This window comes from Apteryx rowi, unplaced genomic scaffold (assembly GCF_003343035.1).
Source record: "Apteryx rowi isolate R43461 unplaced genomic scaffold, aptRow1 scaffold_0, whole genome shotgun sequence".
NCBI classification, from domain to species: Eukaryota; Metazoa; Chordata; class Aves; order Apterygiformes; family Apterygidae; genus Apteryx; species Apteryx rowi.
Genome location: NW_020447195.1, coordinates 1569108 through 1596103, shown reverse-complemented (window position 1 = coordinate 1596103; position 26996 = coordinate 1569108). Strand labels below are relative to the sequence as shown.

Sequence of the window (26996 nt, the reverse complement as noted above, 5' to 3'; positions counted from 1 at the left end):
TGAATTTGGCACAGTTTATATTAGAGAACTCATAGTATATAAATTAAGTATTACAACTTGCACAGCTAGAAATACTTCTATTTATAATTTTAGATTGGCACCATACAGTTAGCTATTTCAAGACAACTTGGACTCTGGTTTATCTGTTAGGGACAAAGTATTATGTAATTATTTTCTAAATGATATAAAGTGTGTTGTTTGAGAAGAGACAGGCAGACAGACAGAAGATTCTTAAAAAAGAATAATTAAGCATGAAGAAAAAAGACCACAAAAAAATGTACTTTCATGAAGTTACAGAAACACATCAAGAATTTAATAAAGCTATAAGTTCGAAGTAAAAAACAGGTATCTGGTAACTTCAGTTTAAGTCATCTTGTAAACAATTTAAAGTTGATTGGTAAGCTAGAAAAATAACTCTAGAAGGAAAAAAACAAAGATTCAGAAATGACCTATAATACTTCGTAAGTATTATTAAATAAAAGTATGTTATCAGTAATGAAGAGTCTTCAATCCCTCCTTTAACCTGAACAAACTCCTGTTGTCATATTACTTCCCTGTGTTCCAGAAGCGTGATTTTTTTTTTTTTTAAATTTTCTCAATCAAAACATTGAGGTGAAAATTAAAGCTAGCTAATGATTTGGTATAAACGAGCACAATTTGTTCTGTTTCAATTGAAGTAAATGTTTTATTCCAAACTGTTTGTGTTGTATTAAAAGAACATAAATAGTACCAGAGGTATTCTTTACCTCAGATACATGTTAAAGACTATGTTTTCAAACTATCTCATAATACCATTTCACTAGCCATCTGTAAGCTAAGGAAATTAAAGATAAATATAAATTAAAGGCCTTAGATGTAAAATATAACCTCCCTATGCCTCAATTTGCTTCAGTAAATCCTGTATTCATAAATGTTTTCTGAACCAGAATTGAAAATTTTGCAGGCTAAAATTGGATAAGTAGGGAACACGGTATACCTAAGTTCTAGGTACTCATAAAGCAGCCATATAAAAATGCTCTCTTCCTTTTGCAAATGTAGAAAGTGTGAAATAATGAAAATATAGAACGGATCCTTCCTGCATTAAGGCACTGGACTTCAGTTTTGCCCAGCTACTCATATAGAGCTCATTACAGTAATATAGACACAATCAGTATTCGAGAGGAACAGACAAGTAAAGCCATTAAATACACCTTCCAGTAATTTTCCCCCACTCCCCCCAAAAAAGTCAAACTAGTCTTGGGTGCCTATGAGTAAGTTATTAATATAAGATACTATGAAGTTGTAATTGTCTCTGAAACAAGCATTACAAACCAAGACAATTCAGAGGTAAAAGAAATCCAAGTACAGTTGCTTGTTTTTCCAGAACTAGATGTAGCTCCACCTTAGATTTCACCTTGTAGTTATACTACACAATAACCTATCAGTTATAAACGCATGCTTGTCCTTGTGAATTCAAATTTAACCAGTTGGTAAGGACAGATTCCCTATCACGGTATCACAACAGCAAAGAGTTAATGTTGTTAGGGTGATGTAAAAGGAACATAAGGGGTGTGCAAGAGAGGGGTAGGTTAAGGACAGTGGTAATAATGCAACTAAACTGCAAGAGATGTTATTTTGGCAAACGGCAGGTTACTCATATTTCTTCCATTTAGATCAGAAGCTCTTTGGATATTTACATTGTATCTACCACACGTTAGACTCAAGGATGATTCAGAACATATGTGAATACAGTACAAATACTGTATATGCTTTGTTTTTTCTTTTAACCTTTCTTTATTGTTGTAGCAATTACAAACAAGGAGAATTCAAGCTAACTTCAAAGGTAGCTCTCACTTCATACAATGAAGATAAGGTAATAAAATGCTTTCTCTTTTCATTGATAGGTGATGCTCTTCAAGAATTAATAAAAAAATTTTGTACTTGTCCTAAAACTGATAATAAATGCAGCTGTAAAACTGTATAATTTAACATTTTCATCTATTTGCTCCACCTACTGGTGCATTTTTCTTTTAAAGTAGTATATCCAGCCAAACTTGTAAATACATTTAGACAAATGTAAAGACAAAGATATGCACCAAGAGACACGCTTGAATTTAAGCTTGATTTATGTAATGTGCTCATTAAATCCAATTTGATCACAACACTTTCTCTGTCAATAAAGGGCCAATGGAAGCACTGACTTACAGAAACAGGACCCACAGTTCATCTTTTGGACATTGCCATTCATCTTTACTGTGGCCACAATGCAGTCAGTCATCATTTTCTATCAGCTATTATTCTCCCCCCCAAAGAATGTTTTCCCTTTTACAAGGGCATCACTCTCCATAACCGATTTGTCTCCTGATTTTTTCCAAGATCACTTCCTATTTAGACAATTAGTGCAAGTGAAAACCCCTGTTTCTTCAGCCTGTTTTTTTTTCTTTTTTTACTCAGAGATAGAAAAAACACTAAGCATGATCAACAAGAACTCTTTATATGAAGTTTTACCTGAGCTTAGCTTTTTTCCTGTTCCATCTATTGATGGGATTTTTTTTTTAAATGCTGAAATGTTTTGCAAAGAAATAGCAAGAACATCCCCATAGAAAATAACTCTCCTATGCTACCACATTTTCCAATATTACTCTAGGACAAAAACAGCTTTCCATCCCTTCCTTTTTCACCAAATAATTAGCAATAGTCAACACAAAAGAAACAAAATAATCCTCATGCCCCAAATCCAAAATCCCAACCAAAACTTTATGAATTCAAAAGATCAGGTACCAAAGAAATTTTATTTTAGAGTTCTCCAGACTAAGCAGGTTAAGCAGAACTAGTTTGTCACATCGTTGCCAGGCTTTCTGGGGCTGAACTGGCACTTCTTGATGACTATAAAATTTTAACCTGCTTTACCTTCTGTATTATTTTGATAAATTTTCTGTATGCTAGTAGCTTGCAGCAGATTGATTGCAAACTGCTTAATTGGAGTTGGGGAGAATATCTAGTGTTTCAAAGACCTTGAAATTAGCACAGGCATCATAGGGATTGAATAGAAAAGTCTTCCTGGTATTGAATAAAAAGCAAAGAAAACCAACATTAATAGGAAATGGGTAAAAACATTAAAGAACTAGAATATAATTTTATTTTATTTTTAATAAACACAAACTACCTACATATCTTCTTCCTTGCCTGACATTTTTGTGGCTAATCTACTTAACTGACCAGACTACCAAAAGTAATTGATTTAGCATAATAGAACAGATGATCTACTGTCATCAAAGGAAATTAAACAAAAGCGGACAAAAATGAGATGCATCAGAAATACACAGTTGGAGAATACCACCAACCAAAAATTACATACATTAAAAAACATAGACCTTGTGCTATGGATTACATGCCAAACAACAAAACCTAAGTAAAACACACTGTTGTGCTTCAGCAAAAATAACTGATGGTATTTTTAGCAACCTTTCACTATAGCATAATTTTAGCTTATACAATGACTGATGAAATGATATTTACACAAATTCATTTTTCCTAATGCATTATAAACAAAAAAGCCTTTCACCACTCTAATTGTTTAACTGGAAAAGGACAGACAAGTCAATTAACTGAAATGAAAATACAGTTTAACAGCCATTAAAAACAAATCAGTATATTTGTTGAATCACACATTTATCAATGTAATATAGAGTACATTGCTGGTTTAAGTGTAGAGCAACACTGCAGAAGAATTTTAGGCGATAACTGTAACAAAAAATGTTACAAGCACGTTAGTTTGTAAACATTACTCTCTTGCTCACCATGAGTAAATCCATAACCTAAGTTTCAGCTACAAAGGTTTAAAACTACACATCTAAATATTTGTAGTTTACAGTATCAATGTTCTTCTACCCATTTCTCTAACTACTAGCAATTTTTGTGATGAAAGTCACCATTCAGGTGGTGTAAGAAAGGCATTGTGCATATGTTCTCTCAATTTAACTGAATGCAGCAACCTATGCTTGCAATATTAAGAAACAAATATAGATGAAACATTGCCTCCCCCACCCCAATCCATTTATCTTCAACATAATGAAACTAATTAGTTATTTACAGAGAGTTAGGTAGCATTCTGCAATACTGAGCATTTAGAAATTCTCATGTGTACCTGGGAGCTGGTGTTAATCAAGTTCTGAAAACATCCTACATTTTAGAGCCTACTTGGATTCATTACAGTTGTTTACCGCACTTAAACAGAAGTGGGAAAGAGCAACAGAACCGTCCACATCTTTACGCCACTAACAACTTCCACTCACTTCCATGCCAGGTGGTCAACTCAGAACCTAAGAAGTGGAGATAAAAATGTATCAGCTAAAGAATGTTTTTTTATTACATTTCTGTCAGAAACAATCTGTTCACTTGTATCATACCATTCAAAAACTGAGATATAAATTTGTAAAGTAAGTTTTTCTGCACTGCCTAAAAAATGCCATTTTATCTTTAAAAAAAATATTCACAAGATAAAACAGCTCTTACATACTCACCAGGAAGAAAGGAGGGTTAAAAATAAGATCTAATTTTGGTTCCCCAAAAAGCAGATGCATGGTAATATTTTATTTTATGATGAGCATATGACTACTTGCAAAGGACTTCTGCCACATAAATTAAATTTACTATTAGATTGTGACAAGATACAACATGCAGTTGCTCTAAAAGTCTTACAATTTACATAAAAGTCCTAAAGATAAAAAGAGCTTAATAAGATCATTCATTGTAATATTACAGACTAGGGCACATGCCGCAACATCTGTGCTGCTGGAGATTTTATGTAACTTCAGTTAAGCCTACGTGGTTGCAACAGGAATGAGTCAGCATCTAATCTGATCGCTACTGTATTTGACATTCATAATATTGTTTGAAAACAACAAACGCGATCAGCTTAGGTCTCTGAAAAAAACTGGCAAAGCTACCTTTAAAAGGAAACAACTAAAACACCCACCATCCCCACCTTCCCCTCAACCACTAACACGTTGCATAGTTCTTAGCCTAGACTTTAAGCACAGGCTTTCCTGATCTGTCTCATGGCGCTTTGGATGTGCGTTCCTAAGACTTTTGAAAATCGCCTTTGACATAAATGGGACTTAAGGAGGAAGTGGCAGTACGCACTACTCTCCTCACCCTCAACTTAGGTTTATCTTTTAGCTAGATCCCATTCAGCTGAACACTTTTATATGCAACTCCCACCATGCATTTTGGTTTGACTTCATAATCAGCTGCTTGGATTGACCTGGGATCTTGCTATTACCTCAGGAGTTTGGAATAGGTTTTACTATTTTAGAGAAGAGTCATTTCAAAGACATTAGACATTATGGCAATGTTCCCAAATGTTGTAATTAAAAAGAAGCTGGCAAGCACTTGGGATTTCAGAGTTGCTGACCTATGTCTCAGATCTTCCTTATAAAATATTGTGCTTAATACATGGAAAAAATACCTGAATGTGGCACAGAGGTTTTTCTAACCATGGAACAAAACAAGAAGTTTTAATTTAGCAGTGTGAAAGGAATTAAAAACAGATAGTTGCAGAGATGAATATGGAATTGTCTTATTCTTGCAAGTTTAAAAAATAAACAAACAAGTCAAAGTACACATAACCAAGTACTCCTGCGAATTCATTATTTTCCACGCAGATTCGACTTTCCTGACAACTCATTGCCACTAAGCCAGAAAGGAAAAATGTGAGATTTAAAAGAAACCCCACCACGCACCTCTGGCTTAAAATTATTTCACATTTGAACTTGCACAGAATCTCTATTAGCAAGCTAATAAAAATAAAATAAAATAGAACAATCACAAAAATTGACTCAATTCAGTGTACTTCCAAAAAGTATATACGCTTATTTTTTTTGTCAATGAACTACTTGTTCTACCAACCTGCTAATCCTCATTATTTGTATATTCAGTGGAACCATCTTCATATCTGTAAAATAATTACACTGCGATATTCCCAGAAACACTGTTCTAAATGCAAGCGGCCTTTTTGATGCAAATGGAGTTTTCTGAAACATCTTCATAAGGCACAAGCCTAGAATGAATTTTCTTGCATTTGGTATTACTGTAAGTATCCAAATATTTAACGTAATTATAGACAGTGATTTTTATTTTCAAGAGAAATGAGTTTCATCATGCTGTAAGGAGGATGTACCTATCTCAAATGTATGTGTACATGCAATACAGCAGCTGCTATACACACACTGGTATATCTGATACCAGTATTTGAAAATAACTTCATATTTCTAAAAATAGTAATTTAAATAAAAATGATAATCTAAAAATCCGCACCAAGTTTCTTTGAAAAGGCCATCATAAGTGTCATGCAATAAGAACATCCAGGAGTAGTGTTACCAATTCATTCAAGTCGTAGCATTAGGAACATACTTTCTGATAACACTAAAAGCAAAGAAAAAAAAAAATCTTTTAAGTTCAAAATTGTCTAGTTTTAGGTGTCTAGAAATGGATACTGACACCTAATAAGCCACTGTCTGGATTCACTTTTGAAAACCTGGCAACTTGGATGTGCCTAGTCTCCCATTTCCAGAGCTCAAGCATTTTGGAGTGAGGACAGGGGAAAAAATTTGATTGGAATAGAGCTGCATCACTGTAGAGGGAAAAACAAAAACAAAATCAATCATTCTTCATTCTTTAGTCACAGTATCTTTAACTTAGTGTCAATTTCCCTTCTTAGTAAGGGAGAATTTTCTATATCCCTGGTCTTTGGCTACCTCTGTCCAAACCCTACAGGCACCATAGGCTTATGGTTGCAGGTATACAGCAAAGAAAGCATTGCCTTGTGAGCAGCATGCTGAGACACACCTAAAGGCTAAGAAATGTCACCCAAACTGCTCAAAAGATTATACTTTTACCAAATGAGACATTCATTTTTACAACTTTATTAAAAAGATTAACAAATGTATTCTAGTTACATGGAAAACATTTTCAGTAGAAATGTAAAGGCTTGTGTGAATTAATGCAATATTCCTACAATCTGTTTGCACAAGGAAAAAGTTACAGCAAATAAGAAAGTGAGTTCATGAAAGGTAAACAACATTGAGATACCAGCCTCAGATCTAAAGAGAGTTACTTACAAAAATACCATTAATCTTTTTATAGTCAAACAAGCACTCTTAATATAAGCATATTAATATTAAAATCATATCCAAATATAGTGTTCATGTAAGGAGCAAATTAATGCCTTCACAGAAATAAAACCTTGAGTCACAGACCGAAATAAGTGATTATCTACAGGTTAAAAAGGAGAAAAAAGGAGAGGAAAAAAAAAGCCTTGAAATGATGCTTGGTGAAACATTCATTACAATATTATTTGAGCACCTTCCTAAAGTAGTAGACTCAGGACTTTCAGATGTGCCAGTTATAAACTAAGAAAAAAAAACAGATGAGGAAAAAAAAATTCTGGAACATGTGACTGCAAGAATGCTATATTGGCTCTTTAGAAATATAACGAAGTTCCCCCCTACCCCCTCAAAACAGGGCCAAGATTAAACTACAGGTATTAATTGCGCCCCCCCCCCCCCCCCAAGACTACCATCCACACTAAATCCAAGAGGCAACCTAGCAGATCTGGCAAAGTACATAATCTGCATCTTTACTAAATATTACAGTCACCTTTATACTAAAAGATTAGTGATGTCTTGTCAGAATTAGCTCTGGGTATCTTGTTCTATCTCTAAATCTGTAATCTTTAGAAAGAAATCAGGTATAGAACATTTTTGCTTTTTTACCATGCTAGATAGATTTCAGACATACCTCTTACTCCAGCTAAGATGAATGAAATAGAGAAGAGTCTTTTAAGGGGGAAAACAAACAAACAACAACAACCACCAGACATGGTATGATCTTTTTAGTGCAGAATTTAGGTTTTGTAAAAAACAAATGAATAAACAGACCATTTAGATTTAGATAGAATCCTGAAGTGTCTCTAATGCAAATATTATAGAAATGGGATCATTTCTGATCACATTCTGGTCATAGAGCCAGTAATTCAAACTGGTTTATCTGTTTTCTTTGTCAAAGCTAAGTGAAATTTGAAGAATGTTGTTGGATTAGCCTAGATTAAAGATGATCTGTTGTCATAAATGTGAGTTATTAACAAAAAAGTTTTAAATATAACCTGATAGTGTCCATTTATATAATAAGACATCCAAGTAATAGTTTTGCAGGATCAATTTTTTAAAAAGTCACAGTCTTCTGTCATATGTTGTCCTCTAGTATTAGCTTATACTGGTTTTGATTTTCTTATTCTTGGAGATGTTCCATCTTCTAATTTTGCTGCTCCATTGACAAAGTTAGCTGTAATTTTAAACAAGGAAAATTAAATTACAGTAAGCAAAACCACAACTTGACTGCACATGAAAAAGCAGCCTGAAATTAGAATAGCACCTCGAAAATACTTAGGTATTTGCTTCAAAACAAATTTACTTGGAGTCAGGTACCTAAAATTTTTAAGAACTTTTTGTATGAAGTTGGTAAGAACAAAAGTTCTTGGTTTCTTGGTAAGAACAAAAGTTAGACAAAAGTTGCTTCTAGTCCAGTGCTCTGTCTCTGAAAGTATCTAGTAGCAGAGTTTTCAGGAGCAACATAAATAGTGCAAATAGAGTAGTTCAACCAACATAATTCCCCTCAAGTTCCAGAAAAATCAACACAGGTTAGGGACTTCCGAAGCCTAAATTGCACTTAGATCATTGCTTTAATAATGCCTACTGACAGACTTGAACCCTCAGGAATTAAATCTCTTAATTAATACCTTTGCAAACTTCTGTGGAAATGAGTTCTATAATCTCTCTGTGTTTTATATCTCCTTTTGTTTGTTTTAAACATACTACTTGATAATTTCATTGAAAATCCTCTAGCCTTATGCTATGAGAAATAGCAAACAGTCATTTGGTATTTGCCTGCTCAAATCCCTTAAGGTTTTGGAACGCTATCATATCTCCTATCAGCCACTTTTTTTTTTTTAAGCTACCTGGTATTTAAACTTTCCCCTTACTGTCATCTGTCTTTGTATCTTTCTGGTGTTAGTCTAAGTCTTTTCAGATGGAATCACCAAAAGGGAATCCAATTTTCAGGATGTAGATACACAGAACAATTTAAACAATGGTACATTCTAGCCAATTTTTTGTTTTTTGTTTTTTTGTTTTTGACTGCAGCAAAGCTTCAACCTGATGTTTGCAGAAAAAATACTGACTTTAGAAAATCTCTCCTGACAGATAAATGCTAACTTGATGTATAATGTTGTGTACATATAAATTTCCTTTTCCCTCCCCTTAAAATGTGCATTAAGTAGCTTAGAAATCTAGAAACTGCATATTAAATCTGCCAATTTTTTATCTATTCCATGTTTGCAAGATCTTTCTGCAACTCTTCGTTATCAGGAATTTGGAATAATTTTGCTTCATTTACAGATTATTCATAAATGAACTGATGAGGTGAAAATGTCACTGAAGAAACTTGTCAGGCCCCCTTGGTAAGCTCTCTTCAGACTATCAATTGACCATTCCTATCTTTTAACCAATTACTATTCAACCAAGTATTAATCAACATCCCCTCTTCTCCTATGACATCTTTCTTTAACTGGAATTTTGGTTTAGTTGTTTATCGTTTCTTGTATCAACTTTACTGATTTCTTAGGGTTTTTTTTTCCTATGATACAGTGTTAGTATTACACCAGTAAGAAATATGCTATCCCAGACAGTATGTCCTTTCACACTTATTATCCTTCTCTGTCATTAGCTTAGAAGATCAGGTCACAGCACAAGAAGTTGGAGCAGGACAGACAGAACAAAGCAGCGTGTGAAGGATTTATGGCACACTTAATTCTCCTAGCCTTCCTTTTCCCAGTTAAATCTGAACTTGATTATTTTATCTTACTATCAGCTACGTGAACTCTCCACACCTAACAACCTCAAATATATATTCTTTTCTTATACTGTTAGGAGCCTATGCAGATCATGACTAACCATTAACTAGATACATTAACAGCACCTGAGCCTGGATTCTTATCTTAAGGGTGAGCCTGGATTTTTATCTTAAGGGTAGCAAGACAGGGAGAGTCTATTATCCTCAGGAGGTTAGAAAATGACTGGTAGACAATGCCTGAAACGAAACTACTGGCTTCAGTGGAATCCAAGCTCTCCTTAAGAATTTCTCTCCAGGTGTAAGTACTCCTGCAATTAGAAGCAAGATTAACTGATAAACAGTGTATGAACAACTTCCCGCATATGCAATCAGAGAGCTCGAATGCCTTTGCTATTCCTTGTTTTGCTCAGCCAGCGCAAAACAAAGTCAAACTATGATTTCACTTCCGCTATTCCAAACCATAATCATCTGGGGAACTTAAAAATTGCACTAATTTCACATGGCAACACAGAAGAGCAATGAAGTTATTCATTGGGAAAGGAGAGAAGGACCCACGAGACTGGAGAAGGAAAACAAATGCATCTGCAGCTATATTCAGAGCAGAAAGGCGGCTCTGGAAGGATAAGGAAAAACAGTGTTATTGAGACATTATGTTCATCTAGAATCTTCCAACTGATTTCAGTTAATGCTGACTCAGGGAGCTAGTAATCTCTGAATGTAAAGTGCTTCTACGCTTCTTGATAAGAGCTAATACATAAAGAATAACTTGAGAGAGACAGAGACGGCATGTGGTAAAATTCCCAGTGTTTTTCAAAGCTCTACCCAAATTTCATGAGAAGCGATTCCAAAGCTTTCATACATATTTCTCTCCAGTGTTTTATATATTTACTAACAGGAATATGAAATTTCTCTTGATCATAATCTTCATAAATCCTATTTAAGTCATTTAATTGATAAAACATTTGAATCTGAAATTAATATAATGTCATTTAATAAAAAGGTCTTTCTCCATTAGTTGTCCTTTACCAGTTACTGCAACGTTCCTTTGGAGTTCTTTTTCAGTTGCTATGATTTTCTTTACAAGCTGTGTCTTTTTGTATATAGAACAGGCAAGCTAAATTTGAATGGTCTGAAGCATAATACAAACAGAATCTATGAGATACAGTAGAGGTAAAAGTTAAACAATTTTTTGCAGCGTTGTAAAAGACTGATTTTAAAAAGAAAAGCAACCTGGAATTATTAAGCCCAGCTTCATGAAACATTCCTTGCATTTAGATTAATGTAGAGTTCAATGAGTAACACTAGTCCTGAACATCTCCCGGGATTCTTCATCACTAACATTAAATACAGTGTGCTGTCCTGCTAGTAATATGGAATTAGAGAAGAACGTTTTCCAACTTTTGAAGAAGTTGTAATGTTATCTATATTCTGTATGTATCAAAAGATACATGCTTTTGCTCTTTTACAAAAAGGAAAGATAAGATGATGCATCTTGTATAAAAACATTTAGTCTAGAAACAGCTTAAGAACATTATGTCACTGACCTCTGTTTGGTTCCCTTTTTGTTGGTTTGCTCTTTGTATTAGTTATTTTTTTCTTAGGAATCTGGTTCTGAATATGCTCTCTCCATTTCTTCAGCTGAAAGTTTATAAATTTCCACATCATCCAGGCCTGTGTTAGACAAATGGCAGTCAGGCAGCTAATCCTAATAAAAGATTTGAGAATTTGGAGACAATTAGATAAAAGTTTTAGTTATCCATGAACATACTGCAAGTCAGTACCTGCTTCCTTTTCTTCCAAATGTCTACCATCAAAACAATTAAAATCTTTACACCACAGGAAAACAGGTGTATCAGAAGGCTTTCCCAAGATGGGGTATGTACCCACATGAGAAATGAATGGGAATTGTATACAAATACACTGATAGAAGCAATCATGCTTATCAATGAGTTATGATCTTCGCTTTCAGTGGTTGATAGGAAATTGCATAATAGAGGCCTCTTCTGCCAAATTAACTACAAATGAGAAATCATACAGATTCAAAGTCCCTCCCACCTACTTGATTACAGACATTTTTATAACAGTGAATTTTAAAATGATGAGCTTATACCGAAAAAGGAATCAGATATCAAAATGAACAAGCAAGAATAAGAGATACGCAAAACACATTTTAGGAAGGCCCCAATCAAAAATTATTTTTAAAAATGATGGTATTAATATCTCCAAATATTATGTCCATAACAGACATAGGAAAAGTAAAAAACTTCCATGAGATGATTATCCCAGGTTGTTGGATAATAATCAACAATTCATTAAAAAGAAATTCTCTTTTTGCCTTATGCTTCCCATATAGTCTGTTCTACTACTTTTGTGAAAAGAAGATAGAAAAGAGAATAAAATTCCCCTTCCTGTTAAAAACTCAGAGGAAAATGTCACCTCTGAGGCTTGAAGAGAGGGAACCTCTTCAAAGCACATTTTCATCTTGCATTGTTATATTAAAAGACACTTTGAAATGCCACATTATACAAAAGCATGAATGTCTACTAGCCTTGTTATACCTCACAGTGAGTACATTGAAGTTTCCGGCTGCTATGGAAAAATCTGGATTCTCTACTCTTGCCAGACCAAATCCAAATGTAAGGACAGATAAAGTTAGGGTCAAAAGACGTGCCATTACGAAAAGTAAAGCCCAAATGGTAAATCTGAAAACAAAATAATGAAATTAATGTGCTTTCTCCTTTCAGTCCATTTCTTTTCAATGAAGTTAAGTGCACAAAGAGCTTTTCATAAAACTTCTCTCAGCAATGATAGGAAAGGAAAGGACCAACATTTGCAGAAAAACTGACCTCTTGGTCTTCTCCAAACCATTCAATCCTGCCTTAAAGTGTTCAATACAGAAAATGAGTTTTCATTGAGGGAGAAAGTAAAAAAAAAAAAAAATTACATACTATTTTGACTAGAAAGCACAGTGAAGCAAAAAGGTGTATCTCAAGTTGACATTCATGCTGTGAGTCATTTATAAGTAGCAGTGACGTTATAGAGCCAGAAAGATGATCCTAAAGGTATAATATACATATATCAAATAGTTGGCAGATCAAGGCGATATATATATTTTTAAACAGCCAGAAATTTATAGATTACGAAGAGAAAAAACAATGGTCAGTTAGCTAGCAAGAACAAGTAAGAAATCACAACCTTTTCATTTTATAGTTAACAGAGCAAGATGTCATCCTACAGATTTTCAGCATCCAGGAATTTTTGCTCTAAGATGTGACAAAGAACCCTTAAGCACAGAGTGCTACTAAGTTGACAGTAATTAATTTAAAAAATGAACATGGTCATATTGGTAATTACTACTACACTACATAAAGACTTATACAGAGAAGAAACTTGGTATCATGTGACTGATGAATGGATTAAAAGAGGCTCTACTAATGTGAAAAACAGTACCTTTTCAAAACCTCCACTGGAAAAAAATAAAAATAAATAAAACAGCTTGTTCAACTGATTTTAAACTTAAAGAAAACTTATACTTCAAATCTGTCACAGTATAGTAAGCAAGACTGCTAAAAAAGCTACCCTCTTTCCACCCTCTTCTAAAACAAGATTTTGAGAAAAGCTAGTGTCTGAATGTAGAACTCATAATTTTAACTGTAGAAACAACACAATTTGAAAAGCCAGGTGTTCTCCTAGCCCAGCATTTGACGTTTCTATTTACAAGTGCTGTATATTGTAATAGAAATAAAATACCCCAAATGCTTCTGCATATCATCTTTCATGAAGTCCAATTTCCATTTCCAGTTATTTAAGTTGCAGCAATGCTGCACACAGGATAACTGCTTTCCAGTCAAAGAAAAACATAGTTGTTTATCTGACCATTACATTCTTCATAAGACAGAAAAAGATGTTCTTCTAATCAGTATTTTAGCCTTGATGCATTTGGATGGCAAATAATGAAAAGCAGATAAGCCCATAGATCAAAAAAAAAAAAAAAAAAAAAAGTATGACACATGAAAATAACCTTTCTCCCACATTCCCTATTTGCATTAATAAATATTGATTTTCTGCAAAGGATGCTCACTGTATATAAATATTTAAATCATTAGCTTTAAGGAGTAACATAAATGGGTCTGGTGAAAAGATCAGAAGGAGCAGCACCATTAGATTGCCTCAAAGGAGGCTGCCTGTATATAAAGGATTACATGAAAGAAAGGAAGATGTGCATGATATTCTCTTGCAGGTGGGCAGTTGCACAGCAAAGAAAGACCAAATAAGAGACAAGAACACCCAAAGCGGACAACGCCATTTTATTCATATCAGAACCTCCAAAAGGCTTTGCATTCAGATGGTGAAATGTACCCAATCATTCTTAGCATGCCTCGCAGTTAAGTATCTCAGTGCATCTCCTTCCTTTCCTGAAGGATACATTACTTTTATACCCCTTCTTCTCAGAAGGGTTGAAAATCATATTCAAGAGATACATAATTGAAGAGATTATCACCTACGCACATTTTAGACATTACCTCCTCTGTTGTGTAGTTATTTCCTTTTTGCTCTTACTAAAAAAGGAGAGACCTGCAAAACTTATGGGGAATGCTCCTTTTATTCTTGGGTTAACTCGTTTTAAAAACAAGCATCCCTATATACAAACATTTATGAACATTTAAGCAAATGGGCAATTTACAGAAGCTGAAGTAGCTGGCAATTTCAAATGGGACTTTAACGAAAATCTAAGCAAAATCTTACTATGATAACTATGAAGTTGTGTATTTGCTTCCTTGACTTTATATAGTGACAATGACTTGCTTGAATTCAAAGCAAGTAAAATCAGGCACAGATCACATGAGGTTTGCTACCTGATCATTTTTACATACATGCAAATACATTTATATGCAAACAGTACCCAAAGTTCTGAATATTAATTAATACATGCAAGATTTACCCTTTTTGCTTGTTTTCATCACTGAAGTAGAAAAGACGTGAGGCATGAAAAATAAGTTCCACTAAATAGTGAGGTACCATCAGAATTAGCCCCAAATGCTGCAAACTATAAAACAGAAAAGATAGAATTGTTTAATAAATGGTGAAGTAAATAAATTTATCCGTTCAAAATGATTGTGCAAACACTTACTTTAATATATAAGCACCAGAGATATGAGCAATGTAAAGGCAAATATAACATAGCTGCCTTGGAACATCTTCCTAGAATTGGAGAAATAACATACTGTTACAGTTTAGTTATGTTATCTAAAGAAAAAGCATGTAATTCATTAATCTTGATCATTTTTCTCACTACTGTATACATCTCTCAGAAGCGTATCCAATTCAACACCTACAGATAATGCCATTTTCTGACACAGACTAAATAAGCTAGCAAATACAAGCGATTAAAACATATCAACAAAATATGAATAACTGAATATATTAATATGAATATGTAAATAAATATTTATATAGTTACTAGAAACAAACAGAAATATTAATATGAATAATTGAAAAGAATATATATTTCATTAACTGTACTGAGGACTTCACTCCGTACCTTTCGGATCTTTTGAAAATATAGCTCTGGCAGTGCATGCAGCCAATAGGCTATCTGGCAGATATAGAAGAATTTTACCTGAAAACTAAACAATAATTCAGATGAAGAAAACAAAAAATCATGACTTCTCAGGCTTTCAACATGAGATGCAAGATTTTAATTATCTTAAAATAATTCATTCTGACTAATTATATATTATGATTTCTAAATCATAGGAGCTGCAAACATAAAACAGCTCTATGGTGACAGTTTGTTGAATTAGCATCCATACACTTCTTGACAGCATGTTCTGAATCACCTTTTGAACTAGTATTAAAACAAACAAAAACAGGTCAACCCTTGAACAGTGGAACTCATTTCTTAAAAATGCATATCCTCCCCCTTCCATATACCACACTCACTGGAAAAAAAGAAAAAGAAGGGGGGAGGGGCAAACAACACAATTTCATAAGGCATCTTAATAACAATCAAGCTATAGATCCCCTCTAATTTGAACATTCACCCTCCCACACACATGTTTCTTTAGTGTGAAACACCTCAGCTGTCCCACTATACATCCCATCTTGCAAACACTTTCGCTCTAAGTCAGCTGTCATGGTAAAACTAAAGACACGTGCAAATATCTGCTGGACTGTTGTTTAAAGCATTGCAAATTACCTTTGGATAGAACAGCTCAGTTTTTAAACAGAAGAAACTATTTTCACCTGTCATTCTTACAATGTACCAGTGTCAATACCTTTTTAGTAGTCCCCCAAATTCTGGGCAGTTTAAAATTGAATCATTAGAAGTATCAGGTTTTAAAATACTTACCGCATACGAGAATGGGGATAATTTTTCCACAGTGAGGTTGGGTTCATCATGAATTCTTCCTAAAGAAAAAGGTCAGTGATTTAAGGACCTTCTTACTATTTTAAGTCTATTCTGTAAATAAAAAAGCAATTAGGGTGACTTACTTACTGCAGTCAAAATACTTGCTCCCCATGTAAACGAAAACAAGTAGAAAAATGCTAGCTGTCCTGATTCATTGAATTTGCTGTGCTTTGTTTTTGACAAATGCAGACGTCTATTAATTTTCTAGAAACAAAAAGCAGATCAACACATTTTATTTCTAAAACAAGGAAGCTACTTGGCAGTTAGTGTTCACTTTTGTATTCTTTACTTCCCTAATCTCACATTCCTCACTCAAAATATATAGCTCCTACCATTTGAGAGCTTGATCTGCAGAATATGCAGATCTGTATATATAACAATCAGGTTCAATAAAACTTGCTGCCAAAGTAAACATGGAAAAATATTTAGATAATAAAGCTAGACTTTTTTTTCCTCCAGAATCAGAGTCATATTGCTAAATTCTTCTAATCTCTGCACACTTAAATACATTTGAGCTTCTGTGACTCAGATGACCTATTTGTGAAGTCATTCCAAGGCCATTCAATACTAATTTGTCTTCATGATGACTTTACCAAATTCATTTTACTTTATAACTGAGTTGTTATAAAACAGCACATGATCAAGTTATTGAGGCTCAGCTGACAAATAAGAATCCATCACACTGCAGTTATTTTCATTTTTGATCTCCTGAAAATATATTAAAAATCTAAAGCAGCAAACCTCATTCACAGGCATTCTGAGCTTGGACATGAACATTCAGTATCCATTGTTACGGAATAATGGAACTCGTAACAGTAAGTGAAAGAAAGATTCAGCCCAAGCTCAAAGGCCTATTGGCAAAAATCCTCATGCAAATAGCCAAAAAAACAGAAAAGATACAAAAAAGAAAAATATTGATAAAATTCACCATCTAAAATCTGATATATATATATATTTTTTTAAACAGTGTTAGGAAAAACAGGTAGCATTTATTTTGTATGCTGCAAGCTACAAGCAAGTGATTGCACATGCATTTATGCACAAAAGAGCATAAAGGAGTCCGAACATTTCCAAATGAACACCACTTAAGAGAGGAAAATGTTATTTTTGGGTTTTTTTGAACAAAAAAATAATAATATAAAAAAATCCAAGATGTAAAAGACCTTTTGTCAGTTGATTACCACATTAAGTATTTTAGGGATATGAAGTAACTGGATAGCATGTACACCTTTTTTTTCCCCCCATCTGCCTATGGAAGAAAGTACTACTGAAAATCATTAGAGAAAATTTGAGGAAATATCACTATGCAAATATCAAAGCCTATTCACACTTTTGCCAAAGAACAAAAGGATCAATCATAATAGGGCTTCTAAATGCTAAGCTATTTCTTGTACCATGGCTTATACACTTATCGCAGAAAAACCTGCTAAGCAACTGATAGCTAAAAGCAGTATGTTTATAAAAGTAAATTATACCCCAGTAGTAAACTTACATCTAATACGTATTCCTGGATTACAGCATGCAGAATAATAGCTATGAGCATGTAGAAGACGACAGTGGCAATGTCTTTTGGACCATAGTCATAAAAATGAATGTGTTCACTCTTGTCATCTGAAAAAGAAAAAAAGTTTGTAATATATATTTTACTTTCTTATGAAAAGGTATTTTGTGCAATTGAGAAAGGGCACCAATGACCTGTGTTTTTGGAAGCTAGGTTGAATTAATATAGGATACTAGTTCTAAACTTTCTGGTTGTGGCAAAATGATTTTTGTACCTAATTACATAAGCTGAATCCTCTTTTCCTTCAATACAATGATACACCTATAAACCTGGAAGGAATGGTTGAAAGCAGTACACACTGAGCTGCAGCATCTATCTTTCAACTAGGCCATTAAAAAAAAAAAAAAAAAACACTCCCCTCTATACTTTGGTAGAGACCAAATGAAATTCCATCTCAAGAAGCATGACTACATGTAGAAAGACAGACACTATACAGCGAGGATAGTATCCTAAGTAGTTCAACATCATGGGTCAATAACAAATAAGTAACTTCCCTCTTTTTAAGAGATGTTGCGTAATTGCAAGTAATCTTACATTTACAGAACCAGCAATATGTTCTCATAAATTAAAAACAAAGTTATTAGACAAAATAAAAATCATTTCCACTGTCATAGAAATACTTCAAATGTTTGCATTTACTATGTTGAAGCGTGGGAGAGCACACAAATGAAATTCAATAAAAAAAAGCAAGGATAAGGAGAAGTAGATCTCAGGAAGCCTTGTTTCATTGGGGCGTGTCACCTTTGATCCACAAACACCTAACCTCACTTTTCTTTATGCATTTGTGAGACTGCAGTGGAAGAGAAATAACTTGTACTACAACTATTCAAGAACCACACTCATCCTGATATGCAGGCTCTTCTGCATAGATAGAGATTTGTGTTCTTCTGCTTTCTCCTAAGTAAGGGCATTAATTTGGATATGTCTCCTCTATACAGCCATTACTTTTCATAAATGTCAAAGAATTTTTTGTCTTTAAGACTTTTACCCTTTAGCAAACTTGGTTGATGTTACCCAAAAACAAATCAGCAAAAACACAGTAATCATAAAACATTTTTTTCCTAAAGAAAACTATGGTAGAAAATGTCAAGAAAGCAATTACTGCTTCCTATAATGTGAATGGTACACTAAGGTCCTAGCGCACCAGACTTTTGTAGAATTATAAAATATGTAAGATGTCCTGTTTCAATGCTTGAAAGAAGCCTGTGACATAATGTAAAAGTAATTGCATATCAAATGCTATTTCTGACTGGTAGCTAGCACTATTTTTTTTAAAATGGGCATCCACTAGTTATATTTTCAATATTTTCTGAGGTCCTGAGCTGAAGCCTTAAAGTTTCTTGTGTGCAACTCATCCATATCTATAAAATTAAAGGAAGCTATGCCTTGATCATATCTATCGTATATAAATGCCATACACTACGAAGGCTCACATCTAAGGCATCTTGGTAACTGTTCTGACAAATGAACTCTACTTTTGTCTCTGCTATATGAGATTCCTACCTGATGCTGCTCAAATATCAGTTAAGCACAAGTCCACTGACTGTGCATGCCTCAAGTGTTCAACATGAGACATCTCAGGAGAAGTTTGCAAAAATGATGTATATTCACAACTGTAAGTGAAGTTGATCAAGTCATTATTTTGAACATATTAAATGAAGTGAAAGTGTTACACTGTCTGCAAGAGTCACAGCACAGAAGTCTCAGGTTTGGAAGTCAAAATTCATAGAATCCTGATGACTTTTGTTCTAATATATCTGAACCTTACTTCCATATCTGTAATAGGTGGATCACAGCACCTATTCTTCCAAAACACTGAGAAGATTAATTTCTGGGAATATACAGGAAATTGTCTATGATGAAATAAATTTATGAGTTTCTTTTCAATATAAGGTTCAGATAGTGTGTTTTAAATTATGATGAAAGGAAAAAGACTGGGGAAAAAACTACTATAAATACATATGTATACAAGTATACAGAGGCTAAATGAATTTGTCATGTATTAAAGAGGTATGTATTAATTTTTAAAGAGGTTAAACATCAATTAAGTTTCTATTTCTGTAATTTTAGTGATGCCCATATAAGATTTTCTAGAAATAGTGTATGGTTATTCATATTATTATGAAAAAATAAGTTATCAAATAGAGGAATCCCACTAGTCGCTTACCAGTCGTATATTTAGTACAGCAGCTACAAAAGATGGAAGAAATGAAAATATTTAGGGGAAAAATTCCATACTAGTCTCCCTCATTTTGTTATCTAAAATCATGTTTTTAATCAGCTATACCAGTTCTTCAAGAATAATAATAAGATATTATTGAAATATATTAAAAAAAAAAATCTATTAGTAGGAACATAAGAAATCAGGAATAAGCAATAGATATTTAGAAGTTAACAAAAATATTTTACTATTCAATAACTTCCCATTGCTTGTATCAAAAGCTGGAAAGAACATGTTTCTTGCATTGAAATATGATTTTGTAGCAACGTTAACTATGGGAAAAATAGCTGAGTATTAGTCACAAGCAACAGAGAAAACAGTAGAATGTTTTACTAAATACAGTATTAGTAAATCCAAAAGCAGACAGACAAACATGAGAGTACTACCGTATTATAAAAGTTTTTAGGAAAAAAAAATACTCTTTAATAGTTGGCTTCTTGCATTACACAGAAACAGAATAGATTTGATTTAATCTTACTGGTGGCATAGGTGACATTGTACTGCACAGTGATAAAGATGATGACGTACTTGGCTGTGACCTGAAATTTAAAAAGAGAGAAGAAAAAGGTATCAGGTATTTCAAACAAGCTAGACTAAACACTCCCCAAAAAGGAGAAGATTATGCCATCAACAAATGCTCTCCCACACATGATTTAAATCAAAGGGGTCACAACAGTGCTATTCATCTCCCAGAACTGTGGAGGCTCACCACGTTGCAAATCCTTTAACATTTGTTGCATAGGGTCAGAACTTGAATTATGTCCCTTTAGCTAAGGCTCAAATTACTCAGTGTTGTACTAAAAAACATTTTTAAGAGTTTAGAAGTGCAGATGTCTTCCATTTATTTCAAAAGTTAAAAGATCCTTTAAATTAACACAGATGGAAAGTTTCAGCTAATCTTGTAAGATATTCTAAAGAATGATATATTGGCTAAGAGTGTGTATAAATAAATCGAGTATTCAAAGCATAATAGTAGAACTAAAGGACTCATCCATGAATTTCCTTGCATGATAAATAAAGCAAGAAAGAGCAAACATTTTCTAAGAACTACAGCACAATCCAAGTAGCCAGTGGCATACTTCCATGCAACTTTTTCTCCAGTGGCAAAGCTAGTCAGAAAGTTTTCAGTCATCTGTATCTCCTGACAACTTCTTCCCGTTCTCATGCTGCAGTGCATTTAGCCCTTAGCTATGGCAATGGAACTGTTTATCCTCTGGCTTGCAATATGGCTTATAGACCCTATGACTGAGTGATAAGAGGTAAACATGTTTTTAAGTTTAACCGAAAACATTTCATTGATCTGGTTTGCACAACTTCAAAAACAGTCATGCTCATTTAACTGAAAGACTGATAAGCTACAACACATGGAAATAAGTGAGTGGAGGGGAAAAACTAACTGATTTCATTGCTGCAGAAAATGCAATATGGAACTACACTCTACACTGCCAATGGCAAATACATTTATTATGATTGCAAGCACTCCATTATCTAGGGCATAAATCAGAGACAGACAACAGGCATCAACTGAAAATCAACATAAAGGAGAATAAATTCTTGTTTCTTTTACATTTTCTCTTAGTCTGAGCTTCATAGAGGTGACTTATAAGGAAATATAAACTAAAAAAAGAAAGCTATTTTTCCTCACATGTTACACAGCCTAATTTCTGAAAGTATAAATAGGAACACACAGGAACATATAAAACAAGCACAAATTTAACCAGCTACAAAGTAAGCAAGTGGCACAACAACCTAGAAGAACATCCTCTGTAACAAAAAAGAGAGGGGGAGGCAAATCATTTAAGTACACTGTTTGGGAGTACACCTGTGAAATTAAGCAGTAGAGGAGTCATAATATTGAAGAGCACATTTAAAAGGAATTCTCATTAAGGGAAAAAAAGTACTGATTTTTCTGGCATACAAAATTGACTGACAGCCGCTGCAGTTCCATGAACAATCTAAGCTTGATAAACCAGCACTACCATCAAGAGCAAACCGGCCTGTCTCTTTAATGCCAGTTAGTTCTTGTCTCTGTACCATGCTTGTCAGCACAAGTAGCTGCATGGTGAATTGGACAGGGGAATTACATAAGTTAAAACTGACCCAGCAAAACTAGAGGGAGGAAAAAACTATTAATTTTAAACACAGATGGGTTTCCAAATCTGCTGCACTGCTCAGCTACACAAATTCTTGTGTTTGCTTGAGGGGAAGAACAAGCAGCCAAAGTAGCAAAACCAACTTAAAACCCCCATGGAGCAAGAGTGCAAAGAATTCATTGCCAACTGTTTACTTGTAGAAGACAGGGAAAATATAGATAGTTACATAGGTATCGATGCCATCAGCACCTTGCTAAAGCAAAGATGCTTGCTTTCAGCCAGTTATGACTTAGGACCCACAGCAATAGTTGCCTTTGTGGCAGAGCGTTCAGACAGCACCATGGAACGTCCTGCAGAGCCCTTCGTTAGGGGACATGCCTCTTCCCTGTCACTGCCCATGCCAAAAGGGAGATCTTTGAAAGCCTCAGCAGTACTGAAGTGCTGCTCAACAGTTCTGCCCTCACCGTGCTGTTTTCTGAGATTTGGAATGACTGCAGGCTGTGCGAGAAGCCTGGTTACAAATCTGGAACAGCTCAAATTGCAGAGCCAACAGAAGGAGCAATCTATAAGTTAAACAGAAGTATTGGTCACAACTCCATAACCTTGAGGCCCATACTTAAATAAAGTATACAGAATACTCTCTTCACCATTACTTAATTAACATAATTCCTTAAGTATAGGAACAATTCTCAAAAACTTGTAAGCAAGTTAGTCTTACAGCTACTATTACTAGAGGAATGGTACAGTTTGCTTTTACAATATAGGCTCACTGCACATAACTTAAATTTATATACAGCCACAAAGATACCTGAAGTGACAGTCAAGCTAAAAGGCAGTGAAAGGCAATTTTTCATTTTATGGTTTGTTACCAGAAGGCTGCCCTTCAAAGACTGGAGAAAAACATTATTTCTGAAGAAAAACCTGGAAGTGTTGCTCTGCGAGTTCACTGCAGTCTCATTTCATTCTAAAAAGGGACTGAAACCATACGCTCTCCTTCAATTGAATCATCTCCTGAAGACATATTGGGATAGTAGCTTTCCTGAGGATAAGGCAGTTTTCATGTGCTTGGAGAGAAGAAGGTGGCAGGTATCTTTGCTACAGCCCATCAGGTTAGCTATTACCTTCCCCAGCTGTCTGTGAAGCAGACTACACGCTGCAAACGTTCCACTCTACTGAAAGTACAGGAGCTCTGTTTAGTGGCACCTGCGGCCACCTTACCACAGAATACACAGAAGGGAGGATGGAAACTGTTCTAGGAGAAGGAAGGAAATCATATGCAACTTTTTCTGCTTATACTAGTGGCTTAAGAAGAACCGTGGACGATGAAAGCAAAGTTTCTTTTGAAGGCAAAGTTTACTCTCTTGTCAAGAAAAGGACTAGGACAAGGCTGTATAAAGATTCTCAGAGAAGGAAGAAGAAAGAAAATAGCAGTTATGTACTAAATTTAACTGCCATTTTTCAGTATGTTATAATTGGAGTGGATCTCATTACAAACATCTATGGACCTCATAATAATTAGCAAAGTTAAAGTATAGAAAAGCACAATTAAGGTGGAAAAACAACCAGGCATAAGAATTTCATTTAAAGAAATTCTTATAATCGAATTAATGACATACTAATGCTCATTTCTAATTTTAACATACCTATTGTTTTTTGGAAGGCCTCATGGATATGGGCAATTGAATGCCACCTACAAAAGAAAACCCTGTATTTACTCCGATATCACTACACAGTCCTGAGCAAATCATTCAAGAAGTAGTCAACTCTAAAATGTTTCATTTACACATTCTTTAGTTCATTAGCATACAGCCTAAGGTACTACAAGTTGGATTTGGAAACTTGCCACTGACAGCTGCAATTGAAGTCACAATAAGCATAAAATGCTGTGAAAAGCATTGATAAAAAAAAATTGGCATTCAGTACCCCAAACTCAAACCTAAAAATGATTTCACTTTAATACAGAGAAGAAATCAAGACCAAAAGGAAATGGAGATAACAGCTGTGTAGGCAAGTTCAGTAACGCTTATGAAACGCTCTATATTGTGTCATGATAAACGTCACAAAAAATACTCAAAAACATCAGTAGTTTTGTTTGGTAGAGTTTGAATTACACATAATAAATATGGAATAAGACCTACACAGTGAGCAATGAAATATAAATTTCATTCAATAACTACTGCATGCTTTTCTGCAGTGAATGAGACAGAGGTCTAATATGAAAAAATCTGACAATAGAATGAAAGGCTGTACAGAACTTTTTTTTGATATTATACTTATAGGAACAAAATCATTTATCACCTGTTACATAGCAACACTGTTCCTCTGAATAAGAAATTAAAGTTGTCCCAATCTACAGAGAATGTTTGCATCAAAAAGGACATGCAAAGTGTTTAAATTAAACCGTAAGTATACAAGGCTAGTCAAACAAGCACAATAAAAACACATCACAAGCTACACTGGGATCTGTTCTGCACAATTTTAAGCTTTGAGATTTATTCAGAGTAGAAATGAGATATTCTGCTAATTATGCTCGAGCTTAACTAATATTGACTCACTCCTCTTCCTATAAAATAAATAAGCTTCATCACCAGAACAAAAACATGCTGGGAAGCTGCACAGACCCTCCAAAAACTGGTAGACTTACAGAAGTACAACTTCTGTGTTCATACAAAGCCTGAGCTAAGACAAACGGAGTTTTGAGACCAAATTCCAGAAAACATACTTGCTTTTAACAGCAAAGACACATAAGAACCTCATTACAAAGTAACATATACAAGATACATAAGAAGTTCTATATATGTATAGGAATCCCAAACTGAATTTGTTTTATCCCAGGTGCAAGCATTTACTTTCCTCCTTCAAAGTTAACTAAAAAGCCTTTATCACCTTAGTTGCCAAACTCCTAGCTAATATTTTGGTTTTTTTTTTAAACCAAAGACAGACTTCTGCATTTCATATATTAACTTTTATACCATAGACACAATTCATTGTGTGTCAACACTGGATTTGTCCATCATTTAGAAGGAAATTATCTGACTGTCACAACTCCTTTCTCTACTCTATTCCTACACAGTACCCTTAACAGTTTCAGAAGTGGGTCAAGATAAAAATAAAAGGACTCCTGCAGAGAAGTATTTTCTCTCAGAATTTAAAAGTATTTTTATTTTAAAACAATCTGAATTTAAATCTTATCCAACTGATGGAAAAATGTTGAAATATTTCAGTAAAATATGTAAGTTATCTATCCATTTACAAAGTCCTACCACATACTCAACACCAGCCTAACATACTCACATAGCAACGCACAACAGTTTTGTCCCAAAGGTGGGAAAAGGATGCCTAAAAGAGAACAGTCGGTACCCAAGAAACCGATAAGCAGCTTGCATATAGAAATAAACTTTATGAACACTTTCAAATGCAAAGGGAAGGAGGAATTCAGCAATTAGTCCGAAACTGTGAAATCCTGCATTTTTCGTCAGACTATCCGCCACTACGGAGCTGAGACAGTAACAGAGGGAGCAGTGGTGCAAGAGGGCGGTTAGCAGTTTCTGGCCACCACTTGGTTTAACCCTGCTCAGAACACCAGTGGCTGCCTGAAACCCTCTTTGCAACAGTGTTCCTACATGCTTTACCATGTGGACATCTGAACAGGAAAAAAATATATATATATATATAGATATATAAATACTCTCACGACCAAGAGACACACAACGAATCTGCTTTAAGCAAAGGGGTTTGAGGAGCTTTTTTTTTCCAAGGGAACGGAACTGAGTAGAAGGGAGTTTACAGGAGGCTGCAAGGGGTGAAACAGATGCGGAGACGAACGAAAGCTGGGCGAGAAAGGCAGCAGAGCAGCCAAGCGGGAGCGGGCAACGCCGGGGCTCGCGTGGAGACACGGAAAGGGGGTGGGCGGGCAGCGCGCCACAGAGCCAGGCCTCGGGGCAAGGAAGGAACAGGGCCACCACCCGGCAGGGAAGAGGGGAAAGGGCAAGCGGAGTCGGGGGGGAGCGCAGCGGCGGGGCAAGGCTCCGCGGAGGGGAGGCGAGGCGAGGCGGGGCGGGGCGCCGCGGCTGCCGCGCCAGGTCCCGCTCGGCTCGGCAGCCACCGGCCCCCTCGCCCGCACCGGTACCTCGAACATTAGCCCCAGCAGGAGGCCCATCGCCAGGCAGGACACGGCGTCCGCATGGTTCTGGATGACGAACTCGTGGCTCAGCACCGCCGGGCTCTTGTTCTTCCTGCGGAGCCCCATGGCGGTGGCGGCGCCCGGGGCCCGGGCGGCCCCGCCGAGGGGAGTAGCGCCTCCCCCCACAATAGCTGCTCTCCCCTCACGCACGGTAAACACCGCAGGACCCCGGGGCCCGCCCCCTACCCCTCCGTAGCCAATCAAGCTGAAGAAGCTCCCTAACTAGCAGCCCTAGCAGCTAATCGCTGGGCGGCTGGGAGGAGAGGTTTCCAGGGGGGCGGTGCTTCAGCGGCAGTTGGGCGCTCACGACTGGAGTCGGGGTGCGATGTGAGTGACACGGGCTCCAACCAGTCCCATGTGCGAGTGGGTGGGGCTTGTACAGAAGACCCCCACAGACAGTGGTCAGTGGGCGGGGCTAGGCTCGTGCTGGGGGCGGGCTTTCGCGGGCGCAGCGCTGTGGCGGTCCCCGCAGGCTGTGGCTTTGTGGAGCGGGCAAGTCCGGTTTGGCCCGGTTTGAGCCGGTCTTCGTGAGGGGGGGGGGGGTGGGCTGTGCTCGCCCCAGCCCCGGGGACGGCAAGGCGGCTCTGCCCTCGCAAGGCCTGCAGGATGAGAGGCGCGTTGGGCGGCCAGCTCCCCTC

The 26996-nt window shown here is 35.8% G+C and overlaps 1 protein-coding gene across 7 annotated transcripts; it reads right to left on the bottom strand.

Moving 5' to 3' along the window:
* Nucleotides 1-26523, bottom strand: LOC112967908 (translocating chain-associated membrane protein 1-like). 7 transcript variants are annotated; one of them, XM_026069698.1, is made up of 11 exons: nt 26305-26521; nt 20561-20621; nt 17793-17911; nt 16388-16504; nt 16241-16299; nt 15431-15515; nt 15020-15090; nt 14831-14935; nt 12447-12590; nt 11433-11593; nt 1-4301 (listed from the first exon to the last, which is right to left on the bottom strand). In XM_026069698.1, exons 1-11 carry the CDS (start codon nt 26422-26424, stop codon nt 4249-4251), a joined length of 1095 nt encoding a protein of 364 aa, XP_025925483.1. In that variant the 5' UTR covers nt 26425-26521; the 3' UTR covers nt 1-4248. The 7 variants fall into 7 exon arrangements, with proteins under 7 accessions (XP_025925483.1, XP_025925401.1, XP_025925658.1 ...); XM_026069616.1 differs by lacking the exon at nt 1-4301 and adding an exon at nt 6886-8322 and having other exon boundaries at nt 26305-26517; XM_026069873.1 differs by lacking the exons at nt 1-4301; nt 26305-26521 and adding exons at nt 6886-8322; nt 21162-22164.
* Between the last annotated feature and the right edge of the window lie 473 nt (nt 26524-26996).